Consider the following 19,417-nt stretch of genomic DNA (forward strand, 5'->3'; position numbering starts at 1 on the left):
AGACAGACATTCAGGAAAAAGAAAGATTATGTATAACTTGTAGGGTGGAGAAGACATATGGCTATCAAGAAACAACCATTCTCAAAGGACTGATCAATTTGGACATGGGAAGTTTGGGAGAAGATCAAAAAAGGAGAAGATAAGGATTTCAAGATACAAATATCTTGATGAATTTTCTTGATGAATTAAGAGATTGTCTGCTAAGAGGAGGAACCGAAGCACCTGGTTGGCTCATTCTGTTGAGCGTCTGACTCTTGATTTCAGCTCAGGTCATGATCCCAGGGTTATGGGATCAAGCCCTGCATTGGGCTCTGCACTGAGTATGGAGCCTGCTTAAGACTCTCTCTCTCCCACTGTTCCTCTCCCCCATTGGCACGCTCTCTCTAAATAAAATTTTTTAAAATTTTTTCAAAAAAAAAAAAAAGAGTGGGGAAAAGTAGAGTAGGATACGGCTGAGAGCTTCAAGAAAACAAACAAACAAAAAAATTCAAACCAGGGTTGTGGAAGATACAACAGGTAATAACTAGATGAGTACAAGTATTACTAAGAGCCACTGAGGGCTAAGCAAAGCTGGAAAACATGGAATTTGTGTGAAGCTAATCTGAATCAACATGAAATTATCTCCTACTACGTTCAAGAATAAGGATTAGAAACAGAAAGGTGGGTTTACTTGGAGGTTTGGGACTGCCAAGAGATGTAGACAGTCCTACTCTCTAAAAAGGGCCCAATGTATGCTCCTTAAATTATGACATCATACATTATATTAAAGACAGATGCTCCATGCTTTCCTGCATTCTTAAATAAATAATATAGGATGCCACTTTATCTTGTAGCATACAGAAAACTGGTTTTGGAGCCAGAAGACTCTGTCTTGGAGCTTTATATAGTTCTCTCATTCCTAAAATGGGAAGAATACCACCTAGTTTTTAAAGCTTTGGCAGTGATGAAATGTAACTTATGTAAAATGAGTGGGACAGGGTCTGGCATATAGTTAAATCTACAAAATAAATAGTATTTGCTATTATTATGATTTCTAAAAGTAATACCAGTAGGAAGATATATCATTGTAAACTTTATGGTTATTGTATCTAATAGTTGTACTTAGTTCTCCACCCCTAGAGTAAGTAGTTAAAGCCTATAATGATTTTCTAGTTTGCTTTATGAGTGTTGTGGTTTTTTTTTTGTTTTTTTTGTTTGTTTGTTTTGTTTTGTTTTGCCCTTTTCCCATTGTCTCAGGCCATTTGACATTAATTATACTATGGTCAGTATAGTTGCTGTAACATCCTGGCCTTGCTCAAACAGGTAACAATTAAATAACATAGATATTTAAAATTTACTATGTATGTTTACAGGAAGCCCAGATTTAAGAAAACATTTTAATGGTGTGATTATCCGAGTTTCCTTTGGATCTTTTTAATACCAACAGACTTCTGTCTCTTCTTCCAGCTACGTAAAGTTTCAGTCTGTGCAAGAATGATGAGCAACTTACAGTCCGTGGAGTGATTTTCAGTGACAGAGTTTAGCAAAATAATGTAGTCTCATTGGCAGCCCCTTCTTCTTTGCTTGTTCCTTATCCTAACACCTATTCCTATTTTCTGTTGCCTATTCAGTTACTGCCTAACAATTTATGTGCTAGCTACACAGAAAGACCTGAGTTGTGATCACTCCTAGAGATATTTGCAATTTGAAAAAAAAAAATCATAAAAATGGAAAATTTCCCCAAATATGACTACAATGATTGTGTCTATACTTTTAAAAAGTAATTTATTTCATGAGATCTTCCTGTTTTCTTTTTTACAGGTTCTGTACAAAATAGGTCACTCTGCCCTTTCTAAACTTACCATTAAAACCTCTAACCTCTTGCTCTGCACTATTCAATATGTTTTGGCTCCCCCAAAAGAAGGAAGTTTCTTGGAGGGAATATGTATTTTAGCCTTTAATAAACTTCATAACATCTAGCATAATGACAGGCACATGGTAGGAACTAAAACATTTACCTAAAACATCACCTACCTACTGCACGCAAATTATCACTTTATAATGCAACAATCAGAAAAATTTGAGGGGCGCCTGTGTGGCTCAATGGGTTAAGTGTCTGACTTTGGCTCAGGTCATAAACTCAAAGTTCCTGAGTTCAAGGCCAGCATCGGGCTCCCTGCTGCCAGTGCAGAGCTCACTTTGGATCCTCCGTCTCCCTCTCTCTCTGCCCCTCCCCAGCATGCACGCTGTCTCTCTCCCAAAAATAAATAACATTAAAAATATATACATGTATTTGAATAAGCCACTTAAAAAGCCAAGAACCTAATCTTTAGCCTGTATTTAAAATAAAATAAACTTTATTGTATTAAGAACAGGAAAAATTCAAATAATATTTTGCTATAATGATTATTTTTCCAAGTAAACATATATGCTGTGTTGCAAAAATATAATGATAGTGTCTCACACACAAGTAATTTATAATCTAACAGAAATAAAAGATCACTGCATGGGGGTCAATTCCTGCTTATAGAAGATCTATCATATTTCTACAATGTAAACAAAGCAATTATTTTACATTATTCATTACACTTATAGGACTTTAAGAGATGGAAAGAAGTTCCTGAAGCATCATTTCCTCTTCCTAAACTCAGTCTCTAGAATTCAAACTAGTTTTGGTACTCAAATTTTTACGGAGTCGACAGAGTTAGAAATAATTAATTTTAAAAGTTTAAACCATCATACTTAACTTTCTTTTTTCCTCCCAGAATATTCTCACTGTAAATCTTGGTCTAGCTATTCAACTCAGCATACTAACTTCTTTGTCCATTATTTCCAACCATAATATTATTATCTTCATCTCAAAAGTTCAGAGCAGGATCTAATTCAGGATGTAAACAGATAAGTCTTTTGGAGCCTACTTTCTGATACCAGGAAGCTGTGTAAAATTTCACTTCTCTTATTTGGAGGCATGAAGGAAGAGAGAAGATAGCCTTTGAAGTTCTAACTTTTTTTTACATCAGCCCTCACTCTTCAAAGGTAAAAATAATATACCACAATCTTAAGGAAATTATATACCAACTTAAAGAAGTATCCCGGAAAACTAACAAAAGCAGTACTTAATCATAAAGGAATAAAATGAAAAAAGAAACTGTTGACTCATAAAGTATTTTAAGTAATGACAAAAACAAATTTAAAGAAAAATAAGGGTATTATATAAAAATATGTAGAAGCAATTTTAGAATGTAATTGTACTAGGAACACCTTATTGTTTTTAATTTTTTTTAAATGTTTATTCATTTTTGAGAGACAGACAGAGAGACAGAGCATGAATGGAGCAAGGGCAGAGACAGAGACACACACACACAGAATCTGAAGCAGGCTGCAGGCTGTGAGCTGTCAGCAAAGAGCCCAAAGCGGGGCTTGAACCCAGAAGCTGTGAGATCATGACCTGAACCGGAAGTCAACACCTAACAACTGAGCCACCCAGGATCCCCTTTACTTTTTTTTTTTTAAAGCAAGAAAGAGTACTCATAGGAAACAACTATGTAGCAGTATGTAGTTAAGTCAAAACAACTTTCTAAATAGTATATATATATATATACTTAGAAATGCTGTAAATTCTAGGGTAGAATTATAAAAACTGAGTATCCTAGTAGTAATGAACTTGACAAGTTTCATAAAGTCATTATTAAAAAGGGAAGTTGGAACATTTATTCTTAAATGAGGAAATTATGCTTTAAAAAAAACAGCTACATTTCTTCTCACAAATAAAAGATTGGCTTTAACACATTACCTATTGATAACAAAACAAATCCTACATTGTATTGATTTCCTTAGCATTAGAAATAAATTTACTGATATACTACAAGAAATATTTAAGTGCCTATAATTTTTATAGTAATATCCTAAGATGCAAATATACACATATGAATTAAGTCATATTTAGTCATAGTCCACAAATGAGTGCCTTCTAAATAGTGTTTTATAAAAAATTAAGAGCTTTTAAGTGAAAATCAGAAGCATACTATGTCATAATAGCCATAAGTATTTGTTTTCAAATTTATTAAAGGAAAATGGTTCAAAGATTTAGGTTTTTAAAAATCTATATTCATGTTAATAAAAAGCTTCTTATTACAGGTCAAAATTAATGATTTACTTAAACTTGGATTTGAACATATATAAATCAGACACCCACTAACACATTTAGTACCACAAGCAAAGATACCACCTCTGAGCAAAACAATGAGAAAAAGGCACCCCTTCTCTGTGGGTCCATGCCACAAGACAAGTGAAGCACAGACCACCAACTCACAACCCTTGGACACAACTGTATGCTACCATATGTTAATCAAAAAGAAATCTTTTAATTTAATCTAAATCATTACCTTATATGAAGCCTTTTTTGGTTTATATCAAAAGATTCAGACAATCATTTCTTTAAGCATAATCTCTAGTTACCATATATTTTTCAAGTGGTCAGTATACACTAGGTACTATGTTAAACCCACTGGGTTTCATAAAAAAAAAAAAAAAAAAAGGAAAGAGCAGTATTTAGCCTAGGAGTACCTTAACCCTCTGGAAAATTTCAACTAACTGAGATAGTACACTTTTGCATTAATGATATGGAATCCATACCAATTTATTGACCTGTATGTTATAGTACGTACTGTAAGGAACTATTCCTATAGCTCACATTTTAAAAAAATAATTATCTTAGGGGCACCTGGGTGGCTCAGTTGGTTGAGCGTCCAACTTTGGCTCAGGTCATGATCTCATGGGCTGTGAGTTCGAGCCCTGCGTTGGCTCTGTGCTGACAGCTCAGAGCCTGAAGCCTGCTTCTGATTCTGTCTCCCCACTCTCTACCCCTCCACCACTCATGCTCTGTCTCTCTCAAAATCTAAATAAACATAAAAAAATATAAAATAAATAAAAAATAATTCTTTTAGTTTGAACTACAGTTGGCTTGGGGTACCTGGGTAGCTTAGTGGTTAAGCATCTGCCTCTGGATTTTGGCTCAGGTCATGATCTTATAGTCCTGAGATCAAGCCCCATGTCCAGCTCTATGCTAACAGTGCAGAACCTGCTTAGGATTCTCCCTCCCTCCCTCCCTCCCTCTCTCTCTCTCTGCTCCACCCCTCCTCACTCCCTCACTCAAAATAAACAAACTTAAAAAAAACAAAATGAAATGAAATATAATTGGCTTTATACTGTCTTTGTTCCTATCTTTTTTATTTTTTGGAAAAAAAATTAATTATTACATAGACAAAGGGAGCCCCCTGCCCTTACCAAGCCCATTCCCCACTTGCTCTGCAAAGGTAACTCTCAATATGTGGCACAGTGTTTACTGTCCCTATGTATGTCCCTAATATAGTTAATTATACTTCAAGGCTTGCTTCTTTTTTGTTTCAGGTTTGTGGTTTTTTGTTTTTTGTTTTGGTTTTTGGGGTTTTTTTTTTTTTTGCAGAAAATTAAAGACTATGTAAAAGGCATCAAAATATACATATTCTTCTGGAACTTTGCTTTTCTTGCTCAATATTATACTTTTTAGATTCACCCAAGTCAATGTTAATTCATGTCATTCTAGCTCACTTTTTTTTTCTTTTTGGCTTTTATGATAAACATTTTAGAGCACACAAAAGAAGTGTAATGTACTCCATTAACCTATCACATAACTTCAAGATTCCATCCATTCTTCCCCCTCCAACATTTTTTTTTTGCTAGAATATTTTAAATCCCAGATCTACTATTTTACCCTATATAATTTACTTGAACTGAATAGTCCCATTATATAAAAAAGTCTTCTGTTGCTAAACACTAACAGTGTTTTACATAATAATAATTTTTTTCAATTTGAAAATCAAACTATTATTAGAAGTCTAATTCATTTATACATATTATGGTTTAGATATATTTGACCTTCTTCCAACTTACGTTGATCTTTCTGCCTACCATTCTTTTTTTCCCCATATCCTCCTTCCTTTCCTTATCAATAAATTTTAATATCTTTTCTTTTTGTCATTTTTAAAAGATTTAAAATATACTTCAGTCCTTTTAGAAGTTATGTTTAATGTACACAGTCAATTACTACTAACTCTAATAGCCATTAACTTATAAAATACATCATCCTCTTGTGTACCATTAAAATAGAAAAATGCTATCAACTAAAGCATAAAATAATGCTTTCTTATCACTTAAAATTCTAATTTTATGTTTCCAGACAGAGTGCACCCGAGCAAGTAGGGGAGAAACAGAGGGAGAGAGAGAAAGAATCCCAAGCAGGCTCCACATGTAGCACAGAGCCTGATGGGGTGCTCAATCCCACAAATGTGATACCATGACCTGAGCCAAAATCAAGAGCTGGATGCTCAACTGACTGAGCCAACCAGGCACCCCTAATTTTATGCTTTTAAAAGAGCTCTTTTAGACTTACTTAGGGGTACATTTTTATTGTATTACCACTCCTATGTGATACAGAATAAAAAGGAAGGCAAAATGAATTAATTCTCTTGACATACTCCTAAATCTTCCTCATATTCAGATTTTGACCCTTCTCACTTGCTTTCCACTTGGGAGATTGCTGAGGTCTGTTTTTTCCCCATACAACATTATTCTCAATATCATCAAGACATTATTGATATAGCACTTCTTAAAAATGCTCCATTGTTATCTCCCAGTTTCTTCTAAACACTGGTGCTCACATTTTCTTAATCTTACCAGGTCTCAACAAATGATTTTCAGTCAATACCAGAACAATTCCTTCCTCAAATGGTCTTAAGATATTCATCATCTTAAATTGTACTTAAGTTGTACATCAAAATATTGCAGTTGTCCAATCATGCCACCAGGTACTATAACCAAGTTGACATAGGCAATAAAACTACACACAAAAGCCACCTCACCAACAGCAATTATATGATATCATCAATTGAAGATGTATTCTGACTTCAAAGATGTGAGAAAACAAGAAATACCTGGTAGCTTTTTTTCTAGTGCCTAGGTCTGCACAGACCTTTATGTAACTTGCTTAATACCAAGAATGTACTTTCAATCTGGGGACTCTTTTTTTTTTTTCTTTATATTTATACAGGCACATTTATTTCTTGTAAGTTTTTAATTCCAATTAACATGCAGTATTATATTAATCTGGGACTGCTGAATTTCTTCAGGTCTGAAAAACTCTGAGCTATTAACTCTTCAAATATTACTAGACCACCATTCTTTCCATTTTTCTTCTGGAATTCACATTAGATGAATGTTGGTAACCTTTACTTCTCTGTATTATGGTCCGTTCCCTCAGTACCATCTTCCAAATTCAGTCTCTGACTATATCAAGTTTAAAATCTGTCTTCTCTAGTACTTTTTTTCAATAACCATATTCATTTTCAAGTTTTGTAATTAGCTGTTTTCCTATCTAGTAAATCTTATTCCATTATGACTCTATATTTCTTAATCTTATTTAATATTTTATATTCACTTTTCTCACTGAACAGCCTCAACCACATAACATTTTTGTTCTTTTGTTTTATAAATTTAAATTATATCTGCAGAGAATTCTTTTTTCTAATTGTTAAATTTATTGCTGTCTTAGGGTCACATTTCTTAGACGGGCTTTAGAATTTTGGTTATTCGTTCATTTCCTCTTCTCTTTTTCTCCCTCCCTCCACAAGTGCTGTGTGACAGTTCCAGAGAATACAATGCATATGTTACCACCTAGAATTGTGTTATGTTCTATCCTTTGTGCCCACCCATCCCCACCAGCAGTTTTCAGATTACCTCATGCCAGCCCTCCAAGGGCCCAATTTAGTCTTATCAAGTCTTACTTCCTTGGAAGAACATTGGGGATATGGCTAAATAGTCATTAAATGGTTCCTTAGCTTGATTCGCACTCAAAATTGTGTCCATAAGTTCCCATCTTCCAATAAAGCTTTAGCCCTAGCCAGCAGCCCAAGAGTCTTCTTTTTTCCTACCTATATAGCTTCACCCAGTGAGTGGGCTCCTTGTGCTTTACTGCAAATGGGGAACACACAGTCCCCTTTAGCACACAAGAGCTTGAAGTGCAACAAACCTGCAAAATCAATCTCTACAGGCCATTTTGGGTATCTGACCCATTTCTGGTTCATAGAAATATTATTCTTCTTTTCTGGACCCTGTTATTTTGTTTTCCCTTCTTGTATTTTATTCGTAATTGCTGTTGTCTGGAATGGTCTTTTAAACTAGTAACTTACTCTTATTCTTATCGCCCTCCCAATGTTTATTTATTATACATACATTAAAGGAAAACAGTTATGCCAAATTCCATCAACTGTTTTGATTTTGCCATATTCTCTTCTAGTTTCTGCCCATGTATGTACACTTTTATAATTATTATAATTGCTATAATATAGTTATAATTTGGTTTTCTTTTTTTACTGGATATTTCAAATACTTTAAAAAGCTTTCAAAATTATCACTCCCTATGGCTCATTCCTAAATGAGATACAACACATCAAACAAGTGAATGGTTAAACTGTTTTGAAAGGGGGAAAAATCTACTTTCAATTAAAATGCGAGTGGGGGAAAGGGTTGTGGTTTACCGCACTACCTCATAAATGTCTTCAAAGTCAGCAATAAATCACCCACAACACATATTTTAAAGCTTATCTTCAAGTATCTATGCCTTTCTAAATATACCACTCTTGCCTCAAAAAAAATTTTACCTCACTGTTAAACCTGACACCAAGCAGTATCTTATCAATTATTTTATAAAAATATCTTACAAATGTCAATGACATAGATATCATTCCTTTTTAAGTATTTGCTAATCTATTTACTACACACAACATATTCTGCAAACCCAGTTCTATTTCACTTAGGTAAATCACTAACACTCAGTGTCACAGTGTCTTCATCTTTAATATGAGGTCATTCTTAAGTGTCTGAAGATCAAATGCAGTCTTATGTTTGAAAGTGCTTTGAAACCACAGAGATATTATTTTTTTATTACAATTACCTTTTCTATTTCTCTTTGTGTAGCTCCTTCCTTTTTCAAACGTTCTTGTTCTACACACTTGGCATTGTAATTTTCCTTGGATTTCTGAAGGGCCTGAGTTATGCTCTGAATGGCTTGAACAGCTTCCAGAGTTCCTGCAACCTCTTCTTTAGTCTGTATGGTATGAAATGATTCATCAAAATGATCAAACTGTAAAGCACTCAATATCTGATCCATCAATCCTTTAGCAGGAAAAAAGTGATACCTTTTTATGAGATTTTACTTGTTCTTCTCCATACTTCTGAACTTCCTTTATTAATTCTTGTAATTTTCTAACAAGATCCAAGTGACAGTTTGCTAATTTCTCTGTAGATGTTTTGAACACATCCCACACTGGTGCAAATGTTCTAAGGGAAAGAAAGTACAGGAATTATTTAATAAAAGAAAAAAAAAGTTTAAGGCTCCAAAACAGAACCAACAGAAACAATAATATTATGTTCAGCAATTTTAATTACGCAAAATAGGAAATTAAAATAAATCATAAATGAAATGATTGGCAGACTGATGCTGATTTTTTAATCCGTGGTTAATTAAAATATTTTTGGACCTCAGTCGGGTACACAGAAATCAGTTAAATATTTATCAGAAGTCTGGCCATGGCTCTCTATTAACCATATCATACTATTTCTGAGTTGATTTGGTTAGACTTGTCTATTATAAAATTAACTTGTTTCCAAATTTTAATTTTTGACTACTTAGTGTTCATCTAAAATGTCTCATCAAAAATAAAAGTTCCTCTGGGACACCTAGGTGGCTCAGTTGGTTAAGCGTCCGACTTCAGCTCAGATCATGATCTCACCTATTATGGATTCGGGCCCCATGTCAGGCTCTGTGCTGACAGCTCAGAGCCTGAAGCCTGCTTCGGATTCTGTGTCTCCCTCTCTCTCTGCCCCTTCCCCATTCGTGCTGTTTCTCTCTCACACACACAAATAAACATTAATAAAAAAATTTTAATAAACAAAAGTTCCTTTGATTTCAAACACGCAAAAGTCAAATTCACAGGATTTTTTAAGATTAGTCACCCTTAATAATCATTTGAAAATATTTTAGAACTGTTAATCTGAAATCTTATTTCAGATAATTTTATCTGCATACTTTAAAAAACACTAACACAGTCCCTTTCTAGTACAGGATACGTGATGCAAGACATACTTTCCTACCACTTTTTCTCAATACTGAGAATTTAGTATTTTCAGTACATTCAAGTATGTCCAAAAGTTACTACATTATTGCATCTTGGATAGTACAGTATTTAGGATGTCAATGGTTAGCTTAAACCAATTTAGTCAATAAGGAATGATCTACAGATAATTTTACCCTATGTTTTCTTCAAGTACTTCCTAAGATATTTTCAACAGCACCTGTTTTACTCTATGACAAAACTTCTAGAAAACAAATAGCAGCACACAGCAAGAGGGTAAAGAAATAAATTACTTATCCTATTATGTATATTTCCTACCAATTATTACATTTCAAATTATTACATTTCCTACCCAGTAGGAATGCTAACACATAATGATCATTTTAAGCAATAATAAAGAAGTTCAAACAGGAAAATTAACATGCTTAGAATAAGGCTGCTCCGATTAGATTTCAACTTAAACTTTAAAATCTAATCAGCTGGCAAGGAGTTAAAAGGAGGAGTTTGAGAATAAAAATAGACAACTGAAAATTATCCACTCACTACAGCACCAAAATACATATATATCACTTCATGTAAACCTGATACATGGTAGTCCGGACTGGACAAAGCAGAAAGATGGGAGTGTACCTTTACCAAAGGATTCTTTACACTGTAAAGGGGTTCAACATAAGATTTCTTTAAATACAGGTTTCCTTAAGGAATGTCAAATTTCTTTACATTTTAAAAGTTTGATATACAAACCTTTTTTTCTGGTCAAGTAATATATATTAATATATAGTAAGCAGTAAGAAAGAAAACTGACAAGTCCAAAGTATTTTTAAATGCAAAAAAAATAAAGAGAAAATTCAATTGCTTAAATATCCATCAGTAAAATATTAATATTTAAAATATTTATGATCTTAAGTAATGACACTAACACATAAAATATCATCTATTATTTATGAGAAGTACACATTCCAAAGACAGAAATGTTGTCAATATCTTATCCAGAAACACAGTTGAAGTTAATTCATGTTTTTTGTATCTCTCACCTGACAACTAAAAATAGGGTAGAATTTCCTATAATAAAACCACAACCAACTGTTTAAAGCCAGCTTCTGCTATTCCAGTTACTTTCTAGCCCTTCTACGATGGCAAATAAATAAATAATGTTTTAGAAGAAGCATGTCAACATAAAGGCTTTAGAAAAAGGAGGCTGCCAGAAAAGTGATGTACCAAGGGAGTGGGGGGGTGGGAGAAAGAATTGGAAGACAACTGGAGGAAAAACAACACTAGATGGTCATCAACTAACAGTCCCCACTCTCCTCTGGGTGAAAAAGGTAGCAGCTCCCCAGCCTTCCTAGCCATAGTGCAGGGCTACAGAAGGTCCTCTTAGCTGCAACTATCAACACTTAATATAATGGACAGTGTCACCATGATGAGGATGAACTGAGAGTACAACTCTCTACCTAGGCCACAATTTAGCAAGATTTTCATTTAAACTCATTCAACCACACAAAAGAATATTTTCATTCTTAACCAGTTTTTTGGTTCAGGGAACCGTTTGTGAATCTAATAGATGGTATAAACCCTCTTCATCAAGCACTGGGTGTTGTATGGAAACCAATTTGACAATAAATTTCATATATTGAAAAAAAAACCCCTCTTCATCAAAAATATGAACTAATACCTATTAAAATTTCAGGGGATTCACAGGTGAATTACTTGTTAAATTATCTTAAAGTATACCTTCCCCCAATTCTTAGATAATTAAAAAAGATTAAATATTCCTCCCAGGGTTTTTGTGGTATAAATTATACAATATCTCCTCCCAGAACTACTAAAGCCATGTAGCGTATCTTATTTAAAATGAATTCTTTTATTTATTTTTTTTTTTATTTATTTTTGAGAGAGAGAGAGAGCACAAGCAGGGGAAGGGCAGAAAGAGAGAGAGACACAGAATTTGAAGCAGGACCCAGGCTGCGAGCTGTCAGCAAAGAGCCTGACACAGGGCTTGAACTCACGAAATGTGAGATCATGACCTGAGCCATAGTCGGGACTTAACTGATTGAGCCACCTATGCACCCCTAAAATGTATTCTTAATATTCATTTTTCAAAGAACATATTTTCTCACCACAAATTTTTAAGAGAAATATTTAATAGTCTATAAAATCATGAGACCTTTTTAATAAATTTTAATCATTTCAGTCAAGTTTAAGTGACTTTGTAAAGATCGCTATTCAACATAATTTAAGTGAACTTACAGAAAACTAGAATAACCATGTACAATAGATAACATTTATGATCTCAAAATTATACTACCAAATGACTAGGTAGTTAAATAAAGGGGAAAATGGGTTTCATTTACTTAGACTGCATTAACTGATTAGTTCAATTCTATTTTCTATTAAGTCAAGAATATATTCATATATAAAAACATTTTTCAGTACATTATATATTATTATATTTACCAACAATTAATCTTCAATAAGAACCTAACATTCTCAAGAACTGTGCCTAAATCAACATTGAAAAAGTTTTTCAAAGACATTAACTCACCCAAGCTGTGAATAGTTGCTTGCGGATTTTGCTAGTTTTGTCATTGACCTGGAGTATGCTTCTTCTATTGTAGCTCTGTTAAATCAAATTTCCGTATGATAAGAGCTCTCAAACACAGAAAAATTATCAAAATACAATTAAAACTGTATAAACAAAAAACTCAAATATATATTAAAAATAAGTAGGTACTGGAGCACCTGGGTGGCTCAGTCGGTAGAATATTCTATTCCTGATCTTGGGGTTGTGAGTTCAAGCCCCATGTTGGGCACAGAGCTTACTTAAAAATAAACAAATACGTGGTCATAAATTTCAGGCCTATCCTTAAATGCCCTTTGAGCACATATATTTAAAGAACTGGTCTTGTATAGAACTAAAAAAATTTGTATCCCAAAAATTAAATGAAATCATTACTCTTTTTATTTTAACGTATCAGTGGTTATTTGAACGACAAGTACAACAGCACTGCTTCTTGACTGTCTCTCTTTATTTCTCTGTAAACTAATTCAGTGTGAAAGTCATTTGTACTTAATACTTCTCTAGTATAGTTAATATAGATTTATTATTCTTTAATACTGTGATTTCACTATTATGCACATTTAATAGAACAAAAGATTGATGATTGTCATTTGGACAAGCCAAACATAAGTTATCAAGGCTTAATCTATTTTGTGATTAGATCTAAAACACTAATAAATAAGTATTTCACGCTAAAAAACTGTTTTATGGGGCACCTGGGTGGCTCAGACAGTTAAGCGTCTGACTTCGGCTCAGGTCATGATCTCCAGTTCATGAGTTCAAGCCCCACGTCAGGCTCTGTGCTGACAGCTGGATCCTGGGGCCTGCTTCAGATTTTGTGTCTCCCCCTCTCTCTGCCCCTCTCACGCTCTGTCTCTGCCTCTTAATAATAAATAAACATTAAAAAAAATTGTTTTGAAAACTGTGTTTTATATAACCACTAATTTAGCATATAGGATTTTAGGCTTTAAAAAAAATCAACCAAACCATTAAATATGGAAGAAAACAATTTTTCCCTTAAACACATAATCTCAAATACAAAATATGAGACTGTACTGGCCTTCTTAACACTAGAAAAGTTAAGTTTTGTCTTATCTCTCCCACAATTACCCTGTCCCTTCTCTATCTGTGCAACCTGTAACAGTGAAATATAATCTACAAAACACCAAAGACCTTCCATCTACTTTGACAGGTTCAACTAACTTTTTTTTTTTAAATGTTTATTTACTTTGAGAGAGAGAGTGAAAGCAGGGAAGGGACAGAGAGAGGAGAGAGAATCTCAAGCAAGTTCTGCCCCATCAGTGCAGAGCTTGACATGCAGCTTGAACTCACAAACTGTGAGATCTTGACCTGAGCTGAAACTAAAAGTCAGTCACTTAACCGAATGAGCTGCCCAGGTGCCCTGAAACTTTCTGCTTTTAATGTCCAAATCCAGATCTCCACACTGTTCTTACATCAAACCATCAATTTAATATCTAAATGTCTCAAGCATAACCCTACTTAGGTACCTTAATCCCCTCAAACTCAGAATATTCAAACTAAGCTTATCTTCAAACTCTTCCCCAGCGCCCTGCTCACAAAAACCAGCTAACAAAAAGGAACTATTATTAGTAATTGCCTCTCACTGATGGGACTGTGACTTTTTTTTTTTCTCCTTTAAACTTCTGTGTGTCTTTTTAATATACTATATCACAGGGGCGGTACTCTGATCATCTAAAAAGAGTTAATACAGAAAAAAAATATTACTATCTCAATGGATAAGTTCAACAGCACAAAAAAAATGATTCAATCTCCAGCAATAGTAAACTGGTACAAAAAAACATCCTGATGAGGAAAGCCAGAAAAATATGGAGAAAGGGGGCTAAAAGGCAACAGAAGCTAAGGAGGCAGTTAAGACTGAGTAAGCCAATAGGGCCCCTGGGTGGCTCAGTCAGTTAAGTGTCCAACTTTGGCTCGGGTCATGATCTCATGGTTTGTCGAGTTCGAGCCCCCTGCATCGGGCTCTGTGCTGACAGCTCAGAGCCTGAAGCCTGCTTCAGATTCTGTGTCCCCCTCTCTCTCTGCCCTTCCCTGCACACACTTTCTCTCTCTCTCCCTAAAATAAATAATTAAAAAAAAAAAAAAAAAAAAAAAGAGCAATGAGTAAGCCAAGATTTAAGAGAAGGCTATCCAGAAAAGTAAGTCAGATATGTCGGTCAGCTTTTCCCTGGGGGGCATCTAGAAGCAGCAGCTGAGACTGAGAAGTGGAGCAGAGTTGAAAAACTCTCACAGAGCAAGGGAGACAAAACTAGATTGAGACTCGCCAAAGATGTTAAGCATGGGAAATCCCATACCCTTTGAGACTCAAAGAGTAAGGATGAATGTTTAGTAGGCAAGTTCTCAAAGGGACTGCAAACCATACCTTTTCAAACCTTGATATTGGATCCTGTATGGATGTCTTAACATACATTCATAAAACCATCAGGCAAATATGACAAATGAACGAAAACCAGGAGGAACAAATGAGCAATGTTTCAAATGCTGAGATTACAAAGCTTGGACTTTATGAGTTTATGTATTATGTTCAAGGAGACAGTACATTAAATCAAAAATTTCAATAGGGAAATGGAAATCATTTTTAAAAAGTAAAGGAAATCATAGCAAATTTGAAAAAAGATACAAATTCTGTATCTGAAAAATGTAGTATCAAAAATTAGTATCTCAATGGATGGGGTTAAATAGCAGATTCAATACACTATAATGAGTATAAATAAACCAGAAGAGGGATGAGAAGACTCTATCTTGGTATAAAGCTCAGAGAGACAAAAGAATGGAAAACAAGAGAAATGGAAGAATGGAAAACAGAAGGACAAAGGACAAAGTAAAAAACTCTAACATATGTGTAAAGGGGGAAAAATGGGTCAGAAGAAATTATTTTCAGAGACAATAATGGACAATTTTCCAAAACTGACAAAAGGTTTCAAACCACAGATCCAAGTAGCCCAACAAACCCTAAGAGGATAAATAAAAAGATATGTACATCTCATCACATAGTAAAACTACATCTACACCTAGTCATAGTAAAACTGCTGAAAATTAAAGACTAAAAGATTTTAAAAGCAGCTAAACACTTCCAACCACTGAATGTTACCTCTAAAGAAGCAATAATTACTGATAGCTGACATCTCAACAGTAGATACTAGAATGATCTTCAATTTTTTTTAAAATCCAGTGAAACACAAAACTGAAACTCCTAGGAAAAGCATAAGAAAACCTAAGAAGACCTTGGGTATGATGTCTTAGGTGCTGTCTTTTTAGATAAACAAAGATAAAATCTATGACAGAAATCAATGATAAGGTGGACTTCATTAAAATTAAAAACTTTTGCTCTGTGAAAGACAATGTCAAGAGAAAGAAGTCATAGGCTGGGAGAAACTATTGGCAAAAGACACCATGTGAAAAAGGACTGTTATCTCAAATACACAAAGAACTCTTAGAATAACATGATTAAAAAATGGGCCACAGACCTTAACAGACATCTCCCTAAAAAAAGATATACAGTTGGCAAATAAGCATATGAAAATATGCTAGAGATCATGTCATCAGGAAAATATAAATTAAAACAAGATATGACTACATACCTATTAGAAGGACTGAAGTCTGAACCACTGAGAAAACCAAATACTGGCAAGGATGTGGAGCAAAGGAATTCTCATTCATTGCTGACAGAAATGCAAAATGATACAGCCACTTTGGAAGACAGTTTGAGGGTTACTTATGAAACTTAACATACTCTTACTATATAATCCAGCAATGGAGTTCCTTAGTATCCACCGAAAGGAGTTGGAAACTTAAGTTTACAGAAAAAACCCACACACAGATGCTTACAGCAGCTTTATTCATTACTGCCAAAACTTGGAAGCAAACAAGATATCCTTTAGTGGGTAAATGGATAAACTATGATACATCCAAACAATGGAATATTATGCAGTACTAAAGAGAAATGAGCTACTAAGCCATGAAAAGACAGAGGCACTTTAAATGCATATTCCTAAGTGAAAGAAGCCAATCTGAAAAGTCTATTACACACTGTCTGATTTCAACTATATAACATCTGGAAAAGGCCAAACTATGAAAACAATACAAAAGAATGCAAAGAATTCTTAGGACAGTCATAAATTCACAAATTCTACATAATACTGTAATGATGGATCTATGCCATTATCATGTGTCCAACCCATATAATGTACAATACCAAGAGTGAACCCCAAGGTAAAACAATGGACTTTGGGTGATTATGATGTGTCAATGCAGGTTCATCCTTGGTAAAAAATGTACCATTCTAGGGGATGGTGGGGAAATGGAGAAAACAGGTGAAGGGGAGTAAGAGGTACAAACTTCCAGTTATAAAATAAAAAGGTTATGGGTATGAGAAGTACAGCATAGGGAACAAGAGTCAACAATACTGGAAAAACTCTGTATGGTGATAGACTGTAACCACGCTTACAGTGGTGAGCTTTTTGTAGTGTATGTAATTGTCAATTCACTATATTGTATGCCTGAAAGTAATATAAATCGTATGTCAACTATATTTCAATTAAAAATTTTAGAAGTCTTTTAAGGGGCATCTGTGTGGCTCAGTCAGTTAAGCGCTCAACTCATCATTTCAGCTCAGGTCATGATCTCACGGTTCATGGGTTCAAGCCCTGCAATGAGCTCTGTGATGACAATGCAGAGCCTGTTTGGGATTCTCTCTCTCTGTTCCTCCCCTGCTCACTCTCTCTCTCAAAAATAAATAATTTTTTTTTTTAAATCTTTTAAATAGACCATTCTGGTAAATGATGTTGATGACAGGGGAGGCTATTTATGCATAAGTTAGGGCAGGGAACAAATGGGAAATCTCTGTATTTTCCTCTCAATTTTGTTGTAATCCTAAAGCTGCTCTAAGAAAAAAAAAACCTTACCAAAAAAAACCCTGCCAACTAGAATCCAATATCTAGCAAAAACATGACTGGAAATAAAAAACATTAATGAAATCATGGATCTAGGTGACAATCAATACTTACTAACATAATAAAACAGATATAACCAGATAATTATATGACTCCAGTGAAGTACACAACTCCACCTATGAAGTATTCTTGTCAAAATACTGAACTCAGTCTGATCAAGCTGCTAGGTTTAAATGACAATTTATAGGAAATGAGCAAAGAAAAATACTGAATAAAACTATGGATATGCAATTAGCATATTCCAGGATAGTGGACACTCTAGAGAACAAAAAAATAAATCTGGTTTCTAAAATGAAATTAAAAATTATGAAGGTGGTGGAGAGATAGACCTACAGATTAGCATTTGAAAAATCTCAAAAATCCTATCAACCAAACAAAATGTGTAAATCTTCATGGGATCCTAACTGGAGGAAATCAACCACATGTACTGTGTATATAAGACAACTGAGGAAAACAAAGCACTGACTGGATATTTGCTGATATTAAGAAGTTAATATATAATTTTAGATAACATATTGTGGTTATATTTTTTAAAAAGCTCTTTTTATTTTTTCTAAATACTAATGGATGAAATGTAATGTTTCTGAATCTGAGATTTACTTCATATTTCTACAGATTTTTTCTAAAGATACATATGAAATACTAATGGATGTAATGTAAGGTTTCTGAATCTGAGATTTGCTTCACAACAACTCAGTGGTATAAAACAGATGAAACAAGACTGGTTGTGTTTTGCTAAGTATTCATGCTCAGTGATTACAACATGGAAGTTCATTACATTAAGTTCATGACTTCTGAGTAAAGTTTTATATGTGTTTGAAGTTGTCGATAATAAAAAGTTTTTAAAATGAAGATAAAGATATGATCAGACTAATAAAAACTGAGAATTCATTAACAGAAAATACTCATTAAAAGAAATATTTAAGGGGCGCCTGGGTGGCTCAGTCGGTTGAGCATCCGACTTCGGCTCAGGTCATGACCTCACAGTTTGTGGGTTCGAACCCTGCATCAGTCTCTGTGCTGACCGCTTGCTCAGAGCCTGCAGTCTGCTTCAGATTCTGTGTCTCCTTCTCTCTTTGCCCCTGCCCCACTCACGCTTTGTCTCACTTTGTTTCTCAAAAATAAATAAATGTAAAAAAAATTTTTTTAAAGAAATATTTAAAATGTTTAAAAAAAAATTTTTTTTTTTTTTACTATTTTTTATTTGTGAGACAGAGACAGAGCATGAACAGGGGAGGGGCAGAGAGAGAGAAGAGACACAGAATCTGAAACAGGCTTCAGGTTCCGAGCTGTCAGAACAGAGCCCGACACGGAGCCCGACACGGGGCTCGAACCCATGAACTGTGAGATCATGACCTGAGCTGAAGTCGGACGCCCAACCGACGGAGCCACCCAGGCGCCCCTAAGATGTTTTTAAAACAGAAGTGAAGGGGCGACTGGGTGGCTCCATCGGATGGGCGGCCGACTTCGGCTCAGGTCATGATCTCGCGGTCCGTGAGTTCGAGCCCCGTGTCGGGCTCTGTGCTGACAGCTCAGAGCCTGGAGCCTGTTTCAGATTCTGTGTCTCCCTCTCTCTGACCCTCCCCCATTCATGCTCTGTCTCTCCCTGTCTCAAAAATAAATAAAACGTTAAAAAAAAAAATTTAAACAGAAGTGAAAAAAGAGAAAAAGACAAATTATCAGAGAAAAAGTAAATAATTGTAATAAATCTAAATAATGAC

At 34.6% G+C, this 19,417-nt stretch overlaps 1 protein-coding gene across 1 annotated transcript in view; it reads right to left on the bottom strand.

Moving 5' to 3' along the window:
* FCHO2 (FCH and mu domain containing endocytic adaptor 2) overlaps positions 1-19,417 on the bottom strand; it is a 122,636-nt gene that overhangs the window by 75,432 nt on the left and 27,787 nt on the right. The window contains 3 exon segments of the mRNA XM_053907273.1: positions 8,969-9,121; positions 9,213-9,354; positions 12,691-12,765. Of these exon segments, the coding sequence (XP_053763248.1) occupies positions 8,969-9,121; positions 9,213-9,354; positions 12,691-12,765 (370 nt within the window).

This window comes from Panthera pardus, unplaced genomic scaffold, assembly GCF_024362965.1.
Source record: "Panthera pardus isolate Hobbes unplaced genomic scaffold, ASM2436296v1 HiC_scaffold_2, whole genome shotgun sequence".
Taxonomy (NCBI): domain Eukaryota; kingdom Metazoa; phylum Chordata; class Mammalia; order Carnivora; family Felidae; genus Panthera; species Panthera pardus.